Source organism: Panthera tigris, chromosome B3, assembly GCF_018350195.1.
Source record: "Panthera tigris isolate Pti1 chromosome B3, P.tigris_Pti1_mat1.1, whole genome shotgun sequence".
NCBI classification, from domain to species: Eukaryota; Metazoa; Chordata; class Mammalia; order Carnivora; family Felidae; genus Panthera; species Panthera tigris.
In genome coordinates, this window is record NC_056665.1 from 114,510,671 (window position 1) to 114,529,490 (window position 18,820).

Sequence of the window (18,820 nt, forward strand, 5' to 3'; positions counted from 1 at the left end):
CATTAACCATAGCTATACATAAGTTGGTAAGGCACCCTAATTTTAATAATCCTTTGATACAGTGATGATACTTCACTAATAGAATCATTATTCTACAGAAAAAGTGAGCACATGTAACTACTAATTCAGAATCTGGTTCTGCATAAAGTAAGAAAAATATTTAAGGCTCTAATGTAGAAGTAGGAGTGGGGACATGGGGAAGGCCAGTCACAAAGCCTCCCAAAAGACTGCCAATCTTAGAATGTGTCAAGATATTGGCTATCGGTGAAGTATGAAGACAGCAGAATCGGGGAATGTACACGGACTTGATGACTGGAGGTACAGAACAGCGTACGTTTGAGTCACAATGTGATCATAGTTCATTAAAAACAAAATTATCTTGTCCTTTACTGTGGTCTCTCCAAGATCCTCCCAGAGAGTACGTGACCAAAACTAAGGACTTAACCTGGCAGCTGCTGCAGACAAGCTATGTCACCAGGAAATCTTTCATCATGTTTGCAGCAATGTCAAGTACAAACCTTGGAGTTGCAACTGAGGTTCAACTTACAAGAATGGAAAAATTAGGTAAAAGCTTGTTAGCTTCATATAAACCACAGTGAAATGTATTCAACACACACATAAGCTTTCTTCAAATTCTCTGCGTGGCAGCCTACCGGCTCTGAGACCGATAATGCTTTGCAAGAAAATGCAATTGTTCAGAGACCCTCCACCACCCCCCCCCCCGCCAAAAAAACAATCACTCAAGGGGAAAATATAGCTAAAGAACATTTATTCATTTTTCACTAAGACTTTATCTGTAGGACATTTAACTAAACTGTCACCACCCCCCCCACCCCAACCTGAAGAAGGGTTAGTATAGTGAATGTTATAAAGAAGATATGAACACTTTGAAGGATTGGAACCAACATTAACTGACAAACAACTTCCATCTAAATTATCATAAAAATGTTTAAGTAAAAAAAAAAAGGGGGGGAAAGGGGGCAATGGGGGTTTCAGATTGAACAAGATCCTCACATTTCATCTAATACATTCAATCCTGGCTAGAGTATACCAAAATGGAAACAGGGTTCCTATAATACAAAACTTCCACTACAGCACGCTGTACACACCTGTGTTCCAAGCCCACCCCTATCCCCCTACTGCTTCCAATTCAACTATTTCCCGGCCTGCTGGGCCTGCCGACGAAGGAGCACATAGATCTTCTCTTTAATCCAGTCTTTGTTATATGGCTGGTATGTCTGGGTATCAGCTCGGTAACTGAGGAACAGAAAAGTAATAAGCAAAGTTACAATGGTCAATTATCGTCGTGTTTTTAAAACCCCAAATTATAATTGCCCAATGATGGCACAGGTGTGCCATGTATATGTTTAAGCTCATGTATATGTTTATACATGAACTTAATGAAAACATAAAAGAGCTGCTTACATTATGCTGAATTTTAAGCGATAGGAACGTTAGACCACCTAGTGCAATCTTCTAGCAGAAAAAAGAAACCAAGGTCTAGAAATCTTAAGTTAAATGCTTGCTGTGTTACACATCTACTTCTTGACACAGTATGACCAGAAACTGTGTTCTTTCTCCTATAGAGTTACAAGGTTTATTGTTTCTTTAGTGATTAAATAAGACAAAAACCAAACACTGGTACAAACTTGAGATTTGCTATATACGTTACAATTAACTAAAAAAATCTTTGAAAATCTTTGTAAAGGATTAAGAGAGGAAAATCTTTTAACCTATATTTCAGGATTTGCTTCTTAAAATAAATCACACTAGAGGCTGGTGGAGAATTATTAGAAGGTGAATGAGCTTCTTATCAGCCAGGAGTGCAAGGATCGGCATTAGCGAAGAAACTCCAGTGGGACGCCAGGGTTTCTGAGGCCAAGGTATCGCTTAATAGACAATCACTAGAGGTGTATCCTTAGAAGACTCCAATAGCACAAACATTCCAGGTGACCTACCACTGAAATCTAGCTGGGTAAGCAATACAATCATTTTTGGGGCTAAAAAACTAAGGCCTAGGCATAAAAAAAGCAGACAATAAGGAACCACAGATTGGACAAAAACAAAGCACTTCAGCATTTCAAAGCCATGTGCGTCATGTGGTAGAAACACTATAAGGGATTCCAGAGAGGCAAAGATGGAGTTTGCCTAAAAAACAACAAAAACCCAACAACAACAACAAAACAAACCTTAGGGATACTTTAGAAAAACAAACTATCTAATTTACCAATTATCGTTTTATTTGAGCCAGAAGTTTCATTTTTTAACTTCTCAGCAAAAAATTATATACAAATACAAGTGATAATAACGATTAAGAAGTTACCAATTGCTGGGTATTACTTTAAGTACTTATTTGAATCAACTCACTCAATCTTAATTACAACCCCTGAGTAGATACTATCACCTCCCCCCTTTTTTTAATAAGGAAAAAGCAAAGAACAAGCAACTTATTAGTTAAGTGACTTGGGCAAGTAGTAGAAGCTTAAAACACTCTTGGACAGGAGTCCTCCTCACTATGAAAACACTAAGTTAGAAACCTATGCTCCAACTTTTAGCAAGAGAGACAAACTCCAAAGTCAGAATGTTTTATACCAGTATATTCTTCCCCTGGATAGTAAGGTCAGAATCTGGTTTATTAAAAATGTATAAACCTTCTACCTTAATAAAACGTTTAAAAAAAAAAAAAGGACATTTTTCATTTTTATTAATGTCCTTTTGTTACGAGAAATATTCAAAAAAAATTAAACAATTTTCTTTGATTATTCTTTATTCATGCTTCCTAATTAAATAAGGGTTAATCTAGCCTAATTCGGGTATGGTACAACAGACTACAATATTTACATCAACACTGGGAAAGAACTAAAAAAGGAATCGAATTTTTCAGAACTATACCCAGGTGGGACTTATTTAAACCATCTCCCCCAGCAAGATAACTTTGGTTTGTGAACATTTAGGAATCCATCAACTTGCACGCCATTTTTCAACTGAAGAAATAATAATGCCTTTTTTTGTGGCAAGTTGTGAGTTGACAGCTGTTTACTGGCACTTGAAATCAGACAATTAGCTGTTAAATTCATTAACAAAATCCCTAGCTCTTGGTACAGATGAATCTTCTGTGTTATGTTCTATGAATGCAGGTTTATCCAAGAACAGAAGCTGTGGGTCTGAGCAGTGAAATTAGCCAGCGTCCTCACTGATACCAGGTTGTCTCCTTAATTAGGAGTAGTACGTCTGCATTCCAACAACTGAGGATGAAAAGACGTCCCTTTGTCTTTAGGCAAACAAGGAGAGCCTGTATATTGAAAAGGCCATTATTTTAAACTTAAAAAGCTTATTTAAAAAATCCTAACCACTCTCCGAACTGTGAAGAAATTTGTATTCTGATTTCAAATATATGAAGTACCAAGCCTCCAGGCTTAAATTTTACTATTAATGCAGTCAGTTTGTCCAGGGTTTAATTATGTCACAAAGTATCAACTTATTTATTGCTCGTTTCCTCCTATATGGTTTAAACAAGAAAAATCAGAAAAAGTCCTATGTCGCTGCCATGTAAATTTGATAGAAGCAATAAGCTCATGACAATTTACAAAAATGGACTCAATTCCTGGTCTGAGGAGTAACAGCCCAAGTCACAACCCTGATTAAGGAAAGGAGCAGGATGTGCTACCATTGGAAGCACCATGGCAATAGGTGACCTCTTTGGAAAAACACCTTATTTCTCCTGAATATTCAAATAACAAAGTCATATGGGCAAAATGGTTTTAAAACCTAAAGTTGACTCAGAGTTTTCAGAGGGGCGCCTGGGTGGTTCAGTCTGTTAAGCATGCGACTTCCGCTCAGGTCATGAGCTCGAGAGCCCAAGTTGGGCTCTGTGGTGACAGGCTAGAGCCTGGAGCCTGCTTCAGATTCTGTATCTCCCTCTCTCTGCCCCTCCCCTGCTCACACTCTGTCTCTTTGTCTCTCAAAAATAAATACACATTAAACAAAATTTTTTTGGTAAGTTTTCAGAGACCAAAAAAGTTTCATTAGAGATCGAATCCTAAATAGCTACAGTTTACAGTCAAAAAACCCAACATAACACCTCTTTAAGTTAACAGTATAGTTTAACTCCCATGTGGAATTTGAAGCTCATATCATTTTACTCTTAGCTAATTTTAAAGAATTCATCTACTCATTGAAACATAAAATAAAACCTGCCCTGACTTGGTCAAGCTAGTTAAAAATGGAGTTTCTGCTATATACTCAATACCACCGTGCTAAGCAAGTATTAGATCCCCTCAAGTAGTCCTGTGGGTAGATTTCTCTAAATTTTACAAACAAGCAAACTGAGGATTAGCAATATTAAGCTCATCTGCCTGGGTGAGGTGCGGCGGGGGGCTAGCTAATGACAGAGCCAGGGTTCAAACTCAGCTGTGTCTAGTTCTAAAACTCCAGCTAGCTCTTAACCCACAATCTCCTGAGGGGAGTAAAACATGATCCTTGGCTTTAAGTAACTCCCCATCTGCTGAGAATGTGTGCCACATCCCAAAGCATCAGCATTAGGTACCTGATGTCTCAACAAGTAGTTGTTATAAAATAAGACAGCTATTCATTTTTAAAATAAAATCAGTAGTTCATTTGAAGAACAAGGTGAGGGCACGCATGTGAACTCTATTAAAATCTTTAAGTTCCAACTGAAACATCTAGTGTTCAAGCTCAAGTGTGAAAATGTCCCAAAACAAACACACCTGGAACAAAACTGTATTAAAAACACCATATTTTCATCAGATAAAAACCTTACGATTTCTCAAAACGTAAGACAACTTCAGCATGAGAGAAGTCACATTAGATTCTTTCACTTTTATTGAGACCATCCTATCAATTCCAAAGATAGCTCTGTAAATGGGAAGCTCTGTAAATGTAAATGGGAAAAAAGGAAGATTACCAATAATTTTAAAAAGCTACACCTCAAATCATATTATAAGGGTGACGTGCATTTGTACAACCGATATTTACTCAGTACCAACTATGTGCCAAATACTATTCAAGGCACTGGGGCTACAGCAGTGAACAAAAACAAACCTCCCTGCTCTCAAAGTCTACAAAGTAAATGTATACATTATTGGTGATTTCATCCAGTAGATGATTCTGCCAACATCGGGGTCTCTCAGTTCCTTGAACTCCTCTCTTCCCAGAGCTCATCTCCCACCCTCCCTTGGCCAGATAGCTTTCCAGCACCTTCAGTCTCCCAAATTCAAGCATCTCATTCTTGCACTACTTCCCAATACCCCAACTTCAACAACTCCGTGACCCCACTGGGACCTATAACAGATCCTACCTCTGTCTCCACCCCACCCCAACCCCCACTTATGTTTCACAGTCATTCAGTCTCTTGCATGATACTTCCTTACAAACACCCTAAACTTATAGCAAAATCTTTGCTGATTCTCTACCTGTAGAGCCTCACCTGTAATCCACCCAGGCTAAGATTGACTAGGAAAAAACCCAACACCATAATGACTAATAATTCCATCTTAAATTCATTATCAGGTACCTCAGAAATCACAACTTGCCCTAATCCCTTCACCCTCCTAGATTATTTTGCACCTCTTTTCACAAACCTCCAACATCTTCCCCCTCATCCTTAATTTCAAATGATTCCTTCCTGTTTTCCTGAGATAACTAAAACAACCATAGTAATTTCCCCAAGCTCTCCACATCTGCCTGCCCTCCCTACTCTATTTAATGAAATGTCTGATATCCTATCTAAAGCCATCAATTTCTCCCCCTCTACTAGATCATCCCAACAGCCTGCAAACTTACCATTATTTCTCCCCCCTTTAAAAAAACAAAATTAAAAAAAAACAACTTCTTCTTCCAGCTATAATCCCATTTCTCTGCTTTCCTATCAAGCTAAATTCTTCAAAAAAGTTATTTGTGTTGGCTGCCTTTTATGCTTCCCATTACCTTCAATTCCCTGAAACCTGTGAAGATTTCACTCCTGTCTCTCTTCCAGAACTGCTTTGGAAGTCATCAAAGACTCCCACTGCTGAACCAGGGGTCAATTCTCAGTCCTCATGAATTTGGCCTATTAGTAATATGAAATACTTTCAAGTTGGCTCCTAGGACATCACCACCCTCCTGCCCCTGCAATTTCATGTCCTGTGCTCTCCCCCTCACGCCTCTGTAGCCTCACAGGCATCCTTTCCATCTCTATTTACTGCTCAATTCCCAATGCCTAGAACAAGCACGGTATACAGTCAGCACTCAACCAACGTTTGTTAAATGATTATGTGTTGCTTTTTCTGTATGTCCTACTATAAGCAAATTAACTATAGATAATACAAGCCAACACAGAAGAATACCTACAGCCCTGTTGGCCTCTTATATGAGCTTTTTATATTGAAATAGTTACAATAAAACTTTCTTATTAATACATTTCACTAAAGACCAGACCTGAATTACTGGACTGTTTTCAGGAAGCAAAATAAAACTCAAATGTTCCAAGGAAATGCGAATTTTCCACAGGAATCTTTGGTGAGACAGCAAGTCCTGGCCTGGCCCCAGTGGTAATCCAGGAATCCCAGGAAGTCCCTGTGAATAAGACCTATATATTTTTCAAGAGCGTATTTACTTCTAGCACAGTATCTGGCATGTAATTAATATTCAAGCACCTGATGACTGAAGATGATCTTATTATAAGGTACTCTCATTTTCCTTTGTCATGAAAACAGCATCATCTTAGCCAAAGCCAACTGCTTTAGGACAAAGACTTTAAGGGAAAAAACAAACTAAAAAAAGACTATTTGGTTCAAGAAACAAAGAAGCACTTTGAAGGACTTTGAACTTTTTCTTCAGCATTCTCTCTGCATATTGATGGCCACCAATTAGCAAAACTATTAACTTTTCCTGTGCCATTAGCTCTATGTTACCAACTTAACTTACAAGCCATACGTAGATGAAATATTACTACACAGTAGTCAAAATGCAAAGATCAATGTCAGGCACACAGTGAGCTCCCAATACCAAAATCAAACAAATGGATAAACAACAGAAAGATACAACTTAAGAGATATGGTGGCCGATACTTACACAAGACAGCTGAGGTCTGCCAGATCATCGATAAAATCAAACAACTGACTGATATCATATGTGATAGAGGGGCTGTTGGGATTCATTCTCTTCAGATGTTCTTCATACATTTTACAAACGCCTAAGAGAGAGGAAAACCAAGATCTTACAGTTGTATAAACTTTAGGCATGAGTAGCAAATATATAGCAATACCGTAATATTTTATTTTTACAAAGTTGGGCTGGGAAAAGGACAGTAAGTTGACCACTTTTAATTTTTGTCACTAGTGGATTTCTTTAAATTTCATACATTTGCCAGAATGTTAAGTATATTATGCCTTAACAATAAAATGATTACTTCAAGCCACTAGATCTAAAAGAACTTTAAAGACCTGTCACAGAAAAGTTCAAACAAGTGATGACACTGTGGGTCTGCTTTCCAATTTTGATACAATGCAAGAACAAAAACAAAACTGGCACCAAGGAAGAGATTATTGTAAGAGCACCTTTAAAAAAATTTTTTCTTGGGCGCCTGGGTGGCTCAGTCGGTTAAGCGTCCGACTTCGGCTCAGGTCATGATCTCACGGTCAGTGAGTTTGACCCTCTCCCATTCATGTTCTGTCTCAAAAATAAATAAACATTAAAAAAAAAATTAAAGAAAAAAATTTTTTTAATGTCCATTTATTTTAGAGAGAGAGAGAGAGAGAGAGACCAGGGAGGGACAGAGAGAGAGGGAGACAGAATCGGAAGTAGGCTGTAGGCTCCGAACTGTCAGCACAGAGCCCGATGCGGGGCTCGAACCCACAGACCGCGAGATCATGACCTGAGCCGAAGTCAGACACTAACCAACGAGACACCTGGGCGCCCCTTTCTAAATGTATTTCAAAGTGCATATACGGTATCTATTAAAAAGCTAAATTATATCCGAATTAGGGCTTTTGATTGGTTCTGGTACACACACTGTGATCAAAGAATATCACTCACGAGTTACTGAACAGAAAGATGAAAAGTGCAAAGGAAATAACCAGGGAAAGAAATTCACCATTTATCTTAAAAAGGCACTGACCCACTTCCACCATCATACTTAATGGTGAAAGACTGGATGCTTTCCCACTCAGATTAGGAACACTAGAGTACCTACTCTTGTCATTTGTATTCAACATCGTATTGGAGATTCTAGCCAAAGTGATCTGACAAGAAACAGAAATAGCAGGAACTCGGACTGGAAAAAAAAAAGTGCAACTATGTCTCTTCACAGATGACATGATCTTATATACAGAATATCCTAAGGAAACCACACACACACAAAACCATTAGAACTAATAATAAATGAGTGCAGCAAAATTGCAGGATAGAAGATTAATATATAAAATTCAACTGTATTTCTATACCCTAACAATAAATGAGCTGAAAATGAAATTAAGAAAACAGCTCCACGAACTTACGAAAACAGCATCAAAAAGTAAAATTCTTAGGAATAAATGTAATTAAAAAAGCATACGACATACACTGAAAACTACAATGTCACTGAAAGTAAAGACTTAAATAAATGGAAGATCTCGTGTTCATGGATCAGGAGACTTAACATTAAGATGGTAATGCTTCCCACAATAATCTATAAATTCAGTGCAATCCCTATCAAAATCCAACCTATTGTTGCAGAAATTGGCAAGCTGATCCTAATGTTTGATACAGAAATGCAAGAGACCCAGAATAACCCAAAGAATCTTGCAAAATAACAAAGTTGGAAGACTCACACTTACCAATTCCAAAACTCACTATGAAACTACAGTAACAAAGTGTGGTATTGCTTATGTATAGGCATACAGATCAATGGAATAGAAAAGAGGGTCCACAAAGACAACTTGATGAAGAAAGAATAGTCTTTACAACAAATGGTGCTAGCACAACTGGATAGTCACATGCAAAAGAATAAAGTGGGGCTTAGACTTCACACCCTATACAAATATTCAAAATGGCCCAGAGACCTAAATGTAAGAGCCCAAACTATAACACGCTTGGAAGAAATTATAGGCACAAATCTTCATGACTTTGAATAAAGCGATCAGTTCTCAGATATGACAAGACCAAGAACAACAGAAGAAAAACATATATAAATTAGAGTTTATCAAAATTTAAAGCTTTTGTGCTTCAAAGGGCACTATCAAGAAAGTGAAAAGACAAGCCACAGACAGGGAGAAAATCTTTGCAAAACACAGATCTGATAAAATACCGTCATCCAAAAAATACGCAAAGAAGTCAATACTAAAACTCAACAATGAAACAAAAAACACACCCAAACACCTCAATTAAAACGTGGGCAAGAGATCTGAACAGATACCTTACCAAGGAAGATATACAAATGGCAAATAAGCATTATCAAGATACTCAACATCATGTCATTAGAAAACTACAAATTAAAACAAGACGTGTTGGTATATACCTATGAGAATGACAAAAATCCAAAACACTGACAACACCAAATGCTGTGAAGGACGTGGAACAGGAATCCTCATTCATTGCTGGTGAGAATGTGAAATGGTAAAGCCACATCTGAAGACCGTTTGTCAGCTTCTCACAAAGCGAAACAGTCTTACCATATGATCCAATAATCACATTCCTCACTGTTTACCCAAAGGGCTTGAAAACTCGAGTCCACACAGAAACCTGCACGAGTGTTTGCAGCAGCTTTATCATAACTGCCAATACCTGGAAGCAATTTGATGCCCTTCCCTAGCCAAATGGATAACCAAACTGTGGTATATCCAAACAATGGATTATTCAGCAATAAAAAGAACTGAGCTATCAGGCCATGAAAAGACATGGAAGAACCTTAAAAGCACATTGTTTTTTTTGAAAGAGCCAGTCTGAAAAAGCTATATACTGTTTAATTCCAACTAGATGACATCTTAGAAAAGGTGAAACTACAGAAACATTAAAAAGATGAGTGGTTGCCAGAGGTTTTGGGGGGAGAAAAAGATAAAGCACCAGAGATTTTTAGGACAGTAAATGGTGGATACATGTCATTGTACGTAAGCCAAAACCCCAAAAAATGTCCAAAGCAAAGACTCAACACGAATGGAAAATATGGCCTTTATTCAATAATAATAATAATGTATCAGCATTGGTTCTACAATTTTAACAAACGTATCACATTAATACAGGATATGTAAGTAACAGAGGAAACAGGGAGGAGGGGGTAAGGGAAGAAGGGGTGTGCTAGAATTCCTGTACTTTCAAGTCCGTTTGCCTGTAAACCTACAACTACTCTTTTTTTTTTTTTTTTTTAATATTTATTTATTTTTGAGACAGAGAGAGAGACAGAGCATGAATGGGGGAGGGGCAGAGAGAGAGGGAGACACAGAATGGGAAGCAGGCTCCAGGCTCTGAGCCGTCAGCCCAGAGCCCGACGCGGGGCTCGAACTCGCGGACCGCGAGATCATGACCTGAGCTGAAGTCGGACGCTCAACCGACTGAGCCACCCAGGCGCCCCCTACAACTACTCTTAAAAAAAATTAAATCTATTAATTTAAAAAGAAATGGAAGAACCTTAAATGCATACTAAGTGAAACAAACCAGTCTGAAAGGGCTACGTACAGTAATGATTCCAACTCTATGACATTCTGGAAAAGACGAAACTATGGATGCAGCAGGAAGACCAACAGCTGCCGGAGTGCAAAGGGTGAAGTGGGGAGGGATGAACAGGTGGAGCACAGGGGTTTTGGGGTTAAGCGAAAATGATTCTGTAGGATATTGTAACGATGGGTACATGATGCTATGCATTTAGTAAAAGCCACAGAACTGTACAACATCAAGAACAAACCTAATATAAGCTTCAGTTAATAATTTTAATAATGGACTTTAGTTCATAGCCGACTTTAGTTAGTAACAATAATGTACCAGTGTATCAATAACGGGTTCACCAACCTTACCAAACATACAACTCCAAATGCAAGGTGTTATTAATGGGGGAAACTGTGGAGGTGAGGGGTACATAGGAACACAGGAGTATATGGAACTCCTATAGGAGTACATAGGAACTCTGTATTTTCCACTGAATTTTTCTGTAAACCTTAAAGTGCTCCTAAAAATAAAGTGTATTGGGGTGACTGAGTGGCTCAGTTAGTTAAGTGTCCGACCTCAGCTCAGGTTATAATCTTCTGGTTCATGAGTTCTAGCCCCGTGTTGGGCTCTGTGCTGACAGCTCGGAACCTGGAGCCTGCTTCAGATTCTGTGTCTCCCTCTCTCTCTGCCCTTCCCCTGCTTGCACTCTGTCTCTGTCTCTCTCAAAAATAAACATTAAAAAATACATTAAAAAATTTAAATTAAAAAAAATAAATAAAATGTATTAAATTAAAAAAATAGGCTTCACTAATATCAGCAAAGATTGGCAGAGTACCGCAGAATCAAAGACCAAACATGATAATATAAGGTAAAGCAATAATGTGCTAAGGCAGCATGTGCACAAAGTTTACCATGGTCAGAAGAGGAAGGGTCCTAAAGAGGGGGAAGAACAAGAGCCTCCTCTTCTTTTAAAATTAAGAGAATCTGCAATCAGGAAGGCCTGGTGCCAACTATCTAGAAGCTGTCTCTAATTATTACCAGTAGCTTTCCCCCCCCAGATCTACCCACTGTTGGCTTTAAATGGACAGATTTTAAGTCTAATCCAGTTAGCTCTGGATAATCAACAAATTCGGGGACATGCCCAGCAGCAAAAACAGTGACTATAAAATTTTTACAGGAAGAAGTGAAGAATGGACAATTTGCAAAAGGGCTCGGAATGTCCACACCTGGCTTACTTGATGTAATGATTAAACGTAAGGATGAATCCAATTTGTGACGATCCGATCTATGGGCTCTCACCTAACGGTTTATGGAGTAAAGACACACTCACTATTCCCTTCAGGGTGGTGCCAATTTATCAAATGCACAATAAATTATACTTATTTGGTTCCATTTGCCTTTATTCTCTGAGATAATTTTTATTTTCTAACACACTGATGGACTGTAACCAAACCTCAACAGCTTTTAATGTTTATCTGTTCAATGAGCGGACTAATAGGTTCTGAAGGCATCCCTAGAGCCTGCCTTACCGCTATAGTGCTGGAGTTTAACCAGAATACTTAAAGAATACCTGTAAGATATTTACCTAACATAACAAAGAACATCAACATAAAAATGGGAGGCTTCAGAAAGTCATTCATTGTAATGATGAGCTGGATAAAAAAAAGGTAAAATAATATTTGCAGCAGAAAGACAATATGTATAATCAGTGTTTCAACTTTCAACAAATATGGTCCTTAATATCTTCCTTCCCCGTTCAAATTAGTAACTCAAGAAATGTGGAGGAAAAATAAGCCCAGTTCCTAAATGAGACACGGTCTACAGTGAATGTCAGGAAAAAACAAGCAAACTCTTGACTAGTGTTTAAACTCACCTTCCATGCACTCATTCACAGATTCATAGTCAGCGTAAGTTCTGCCTTCTGGCCTCTTGGTAGGCTGTACCAGCAAAATGGTGTGAGACTACAGGGGAAAAAGTGATATCAACGTAAGTTTCTAACTCATATTTGAGAAATTCATAGTATGATATAAAACCCTCAGTCATGACACAAATGGTTATTAAAACACTATTAATAAAATTTTTAAAGAAACCCACTATTAATTAGGGTGCTCTTCCTACATTTCTGCCTTTATACAAGTGCAGCGTCAGAAGATGGACAGCTTTGGGGCGCCTGGGTGGCTCAGTCGGTGGAGCGACCGACCTCGGCTCAGGTCATGATCTCACAATTCATGGGTTGCACCCCATATCAGGTTCTGTGCTGACAGCTCAGAGCCTGGAGCCTGCTTCTGATTCTGTGTCTCCCTCTCTCTCTGCCCCTCCCCCACTCATGCTATGTCTCTGTCTCAGAAATAAACATTAAAAAAAAAAAAAAAAAAAGGAAGATGGACGGCTTCTCTGTAAGGTCTCTTCAGTCTCTCAGTCCTTAATGGCTGCTTTCTTGAACTCCTGTTGTACTTACTGCCTGTAAGCATTCAGCTTAAGCTACCCTGTACTGTTTTTTCTTTCCTATCTTTCTTCCCAACTAGATCACTTAGGTTTTCTATCTCCACTGGTCACTTTCTATCTTTAGCCCTATTAAGTTCCTTAATAAAATATCAGATGTGGGCTGATAAAAGGAGAGAAAAAGTGAAACACTATTAGTGATTGCAAGCACTGTATCGATCTATGTTCTTTTTCCAATCTCAGCACAACAGTGGAGTTACATCTTATCTGTGGCTTAGACTCCAACGTGAAGGCAGAAGATAAACTGGCAGCACAAAATTAATATATATAGTTAACGTTACCCTAGAGAAACCACTGAACTATTCACCCAGTAGGTGACTCACCTTAAAAGCCTATGCTATCTCAAAATCCTGTATTTTTAACCACTAGGATCACACAAAATAGATGATCACACTGTGACAAATGTGAATATGCCTGAAGAATAGCAAATAGACTTAACATCTTCCACCGCATGCTCACTGAGGGGACATGTTTTCGTTAGTGGGTCTATTTCAGTTTCTGTGCTATTACAACTTGGGCTGGAAGGGTCCTTCTTGTGGAAGTAGTCCTGTGTACCACAGGATGTTCAGCAGCATTCCTGGCCTATTCCCACTAAATACCAGTAGTACAGGAACCCCCTGTCTCCTCCTGGGCAAAATAATGACAACCTTCTCCTCTGCTGTACTATTATTTTTGGGTCGCAAAAATACTTTATGACAGGCCCCCCAAAATGTTTTGAAATGATAATTTTTAACAATCAACACCGAAATAGACAAGGCCTAGAGTTTCTGGATAGGCACCCCCCCCCAAAAAAAACAAAAAAACAAAAGAAAACAAAACAAAACAAACCCAAAAACCAGTACTCTGAACACTACATACACAGCAAAGGAGGGGGGTGCCTGGGTGGCTCAGTCGGTTAACACTGGACTTCTGATTTTGGCTTGGGTCAAGATCTCATAGTTGGTGAGATCAAGTCCCAAGTCGAGTGGAGCTTAGGGCTGACAGTGCAGAGCCTGCTGGGGATTCTCTCTGCCCCTCCCCTTGCACCTGCATACACGTGAGCTCTCTCAAAATAAATAAATAAACATTTGAAAAAAAGGAAAAGAAAAACATCATTAAAAATAAAAAAAGCAAAGGGGGGTGCCTGGGTGGCTCAGTCGGTTAAGCATCTGACTTCAACTCAGGTCATGATCTCATGATTCGTGAGTTTAAGCCCCACATCCGGCTCTGTGCTGATAGCGCAAAGCCTGCTTTGGATCCTCTGTACCCCTCTCTCTCTCTGCCCCTCCCTTGCTGGTTCTCTCTCTTAAAAGAAATAACTTAAAAAAAAAAAAAGGTAAAGGAATTGCTCATAATCCTCCCTCTCCATCAAGAACTCATTCTTGGGGCGCCTGGGTGGCTCAGTCGGTTAGGCGGCCGACTTCGGCTCAGGTCATGATCTCGCGGTCCGTGGGTTCGAGCCCCACGTCGGGCTCTGTGCTGACAGCTCAGAGCCCAGAGCCTGTTTCAGATTCTGTGTCTCCCTCTCTCTCTCTGACCCTCCCCCATTCATGCTCTTTCTCTCTCTGTCTCAAAAATAAACGTTAAAAAAAAAATTTAAAAAAAAAAAAAAAAAGAACTCATTCTTATGAAAAGTTTGAGGATTTCAGATAAAAATAGAACTTGGTGACAAGAAATGAAGGGTAATTCTGACCTATAATGACCATAACAGTCAAGGCCTTTGTTAAATAGGGATTATAAACCAGAGAAAGCAGTTTATTAGATTATTTGTTACATAGAAGTTTTTGTAAGCCACCTACTCAAAAAAAGTAGTTTCAATGGGCCACATGTTGAGAAGAAAATAATTTTATAGAAACCACATTAGCATTCCTGCAGTAGCACCTGCTCGGTACATTAGCCATACTAATGGCTACTACATTAATTTTGTTCTTACTCTAATGCAAATTAAATGACTAATTTACTTAAGAGAATAAAAATATGGAAACGGCTACTCAGTATGTTACTTCTTACACCTTAAAATGAACCTCTGACAAATCTCACTATTTTCAATACTTACTACCCAAAGACAAGGATTAAAAACTAAGAACAAAAAACTGTATTTACAAAGCTGTAGTCAAAACAGGTATTATTTGGGGCCCCTGAGTGGCTTAGTTGGTTGAGTGTCCAACTCCTGATTTTAGCTCAGGTCATGATCCCAGGGTTGTGGGATTGAGGCCCCTGTATGGCTCTGCGTTGAGCGTGGGGCCTGCTTAAGATTCTCTCTCTCCCTCTGCCCCTCTCCCCTGCTCATGCCCTCTTAATAAAACAGGCAAAATGGGTATTATTTTTAAGCGGTAGTGCCTTCCTGTCAACAGTTCAAGATCATAAAACTTCCCAAATCAGTTTTAGTCACATTCTTTTTACTGGAGCTATTTTCGAAGCCCTTTTGTGTTATTAAAAAACAAAGATAAATATATATGCAAAATATAAGCACATAAAAACAAATATATATACATATATATATTCAAACTTGCCACAATAGAAAAATAAGATTATAAAACCTAAATCAGTAAAAATTATGCAGAATTACCTTAATAAAATCCTTATTCTAATTACCAAGCACAGGTGAATCACTTTAATGAATAATCTGGCCTTATTAACTTTTTAAATGTTTATTCATTTTAAAGAGAGAATGTGTGCAGGGGAAGGGCAGAGAGAAAGGGGGGACAGAGGGTCCAAAACAGGATTTATGCTGACAGCAGAGAGCCCAATGTGGGGTCTCGAACTAATGAACTGTGAGATCACGACCTGAGCCAAAATTGGATGCTTAACGGACTGAGTCACCCAGGTGCCCCCGGCCTTACTAACTTTTTCAAAGTCTCACACACATGAACTCTTAAGAATCATTCTCCTGCTACAGAAATATTATGTACGACTTGCTCATTAGCTTCAAATGCTCCTCCCAAACGAACCCCCCAAAAAATCCAAAGCTGAAACTTGTATCCTTGATAAAGCAAAAGTATTTAAGATTGTTGAACCAATAATTGATTCATATACAAATTCTAATTTTTAATGCTACTTGGACTGATAAGGAATTATCACTGATATCTGCCCAACAGAGAATGGGTTGTTGATATTAACTGCTGTTACTTTCTCGGATTTTAATCTAAGTATTTGAACACAATACCAAGTAGTGACTTAAAAAGCAGAGAATGAAAACTCAGAGTAAAAGATCTAAGGTCACATTGATAGTATGACAAAACAAGAACTGGAAACCCGGTCTTCTAATTCCTAGTCCTCTCTGGGAAACTATGTGGAATCAAACACTAAAACATCTCAATTTAAAAAAGTACAACCTTAAAAAGCTGTTAACCACAGCTCCATAACTTGTTAACAGTAACTGCAGCAATCAGAAAACGAAAGCTGAAGTGTGGAAGTAACCATGATTCCTCATAATCCCTAGGAGCATCTCCTTTTTGGTGGAATAAAATATAAAACACAATCAAAATACCCACTTACTCCACTACCACCCTGATTAGACCCCCAGCTGAGCCTATCTTTTTTCAGCCTTCAGTCCCAAGAGATTATGAGTAGTAAATTACGAGTAAGTACAGGATTGAGGGCTGCGAGAAACGCCAAATCGGGCATCTGGAATCTTGGAAAAGAGAAAAAACGTTCTATGTGTACTTAAAGACAGAGCACAGAAAAACAAAAGGAAATAGCCGAGAAGCACATTACAAAGCAAAGACGACCCCTCCCGGCCCACACGCTGGGTGCAGAACGCTGCATCTGTCAGCTTTGGGAACTGGTTTGTCATACATCCCTCGGCCATTGTTCCTGCACTCGGCCAGAGAGTCCGGTGGGACAGAGCAGCATGTCCACGCCTGCCTCTATCAAGCAGCAATTGGGAGAAAGTGCATCCTCCACACCGCACGCCTCGCCGGAGCCTACAGGCGGGCGCGCAAACGCAGGGCGGACCCGGGCTCCGGGGCCTAGTGCCAGGCCCTGCCTCTCCGCGGCGGGAAGGGGAAAGGTCGAACCACGACCAGGAGGGCCGTGGAGCTGCACGCTCGCTCTGGATGAGACGAGGAGAAGATGTACAGGGCTGGGATCGCCCCAGAGGCCGGGGGATCGGGGAGCCGCGGGGGCCTTTCTCACCATCGCGCCAAACTCTCTCGCTGCAGCCGCTGCCGACACTGCCGCCGCACACGAGCTTAGCTGCAAAGCCGCCAACAGCCAATCCCCGCGAGAGGAGCCGCCGGAAGTCGTCAGAAACGCACCGCGAAAGAGCATTTTGGGCCATAGAGGCGCACACATTTCCGGCAGCTAGAGTGGATACTGACTCTGTCACAGCCATCTTGGATAAGGGCGATGGGGTGCGCAGGGAATTGCTGCAGAACTTGAAAAATAATCATTTCTTTTCAAGACGCTGTCTTCCTTACTCTTGTTATTGGACAGGCGCCTAGAGTGATCACCGATATAGACTGTGACTCCAGATATCTTTCAATGGCCCTATTCAAAAATGGCGGTAGCGTAAGACTCCTGGGCCATAGGTCGGTTGTAACCCGGAAGTACTCTTCTAAAGGAGGGGGCGGTGAAGCAATCCGGAAGTGGATGTAATGAAGAGGTGCCACTTGGCGGCCATGGCAGCTGTAGTATCGGTGGCTCTGGGTCAAGGCCCAGCGGAGTGGAGTAATATGGGCAGTATCGGGTATAGGGCAGAGACAGCTTTGTATCACCTTCGCTGCTGAACCCCTAAGCCCATCGGTAGAGACCTGCAGGACTCTTTCCCCATTCTAGACTCGGAGGAGAGTTTGCCGGGACTGGTGGGCTGGTCCCAGGCTGGCGAGAACCGCCCCAAGGAGGTAGGGGAGCCGGGAGGACGAACAAGTTTGCTTGGGTTTTCCTCCTTTTCCTGCTGCCACCTGGGACGTTGTGGAGGGAGTGGGTCCATTGTGCCACCATTCCGACGATTGAAGAAATCGCCCTTTGCATACCTTTAACTGTTAACGCTAGGGAATCCAGTGACTGGCGTCTGAAAACAGGGATCGGGACCTGAGATTGCTGAAAGTTCTCTCTGGTGCTAATATCAGCAAAAAAGGACTGTTTTCAGGTGCGTTCCAGAGAAGGGTTTCGTGAACACATCTGTTGGTGAGGAGAACGAAAAAACTGGAAAGTCCACTTGTCTTGGAATCACCACACGCGTTTAAGAACCTAAGCACCCTTTGAAGCCTCTGAAAATTTGTAGTCTGGTGGCGGTGGGTAAATAAAGGAGGACAGAATGGATGATTTCATCTCCATTAGTCTGCTGTCTCTGGCTATGTTGGTGGGATGTTACGTGGCTGGAATCGTGCCCTTGGCTGTTAATTTCTCCGAGGTAAGAAATTCTCAATTTTCTGTCAGTTGTCAGGATGGCTGCTAGGAAGTACTGACAGTTGTAAAGGGAAGCGGTTTCCTCAATTAAGCTCAGAGCTAAAGATCTTCGTAGGAAAGACTATCTTTTTAAAAGATGCATAACATTTCATGGGGCCCCTGGGTGGCTCAGTCGCTTAAGCGTCTGACTTCGACTCAGGTCATCGTCTCACTGTTGGTGGGTTGGAGCCCCGCGTTGGGCTCTGTGCTGACAGCTCAGAGCCTGGAGCCTGCTTCAGATTCTGTCTCCCTCTCTGCCCCTCCTCATTATCACTCTCTCTCTCAAAAATAAACATTAAAAAAAAAAAAAGATGCATAACATTTCATAATAGAA

The 18,820-nt window shown here is 40.2% G+C and overlaps 2 protein-coding genes across 8 annotated transcripts in view; one reads left to right on the forward strand and one right to left on the reverse strand.

Moving 5' to 3' along the window:
- Positions 1-752: 752 nt before the first annotated feature.
- On the reverse strand, positions 753-17,382 carry ERH (ERH mRNA splicing and mitosis factor). Its single transcript, XM_007095151.3, has 4 exons — positions 17,233-17,382; positions 12,488-12,575; positions 7,072-7,192; positions 753-1,257 (listed from the first exon to the last, which is right to left on the reverse strand). The coding sequence occupies exons 1-4, from the start codon at positions 17,365-17,367 to the stop codon at positions 1,155-1,157; spliced, it is 447 nt and encodes a 148-aa protein (XP_007095213.2). The 5' UTR covers positions 17,368-17,382; the 3' UTR covers positions 753-1,154.
- A 29-nt stretch (positions 17,383-17,411) lies between these two features.
- SLC39A9 (solute carrier family 39 member 9) overlaps positions 17,412-18,820 on the forward strand; it is a 53,018-nt gene continuing 51,609 nt past the window's right edge. For all 7 annotated transcript variants that reach the window (XR_006218952.1, XR_006218953.1, XR_006218954.1 and 4 more), the window contains exon 1: positions 17,412-18,451. Coding sequence is in view for 4 of the 7 variants with exons in the window: in XM_042989987.1 (XP_042845921.1) it covers positions 18,356-18,451 (96 nt within the window). In the remaining 3 variants the exon portion in view is untranslated. The remainder of the gene's footprint in view (positions 18,452-18,820) is intronic.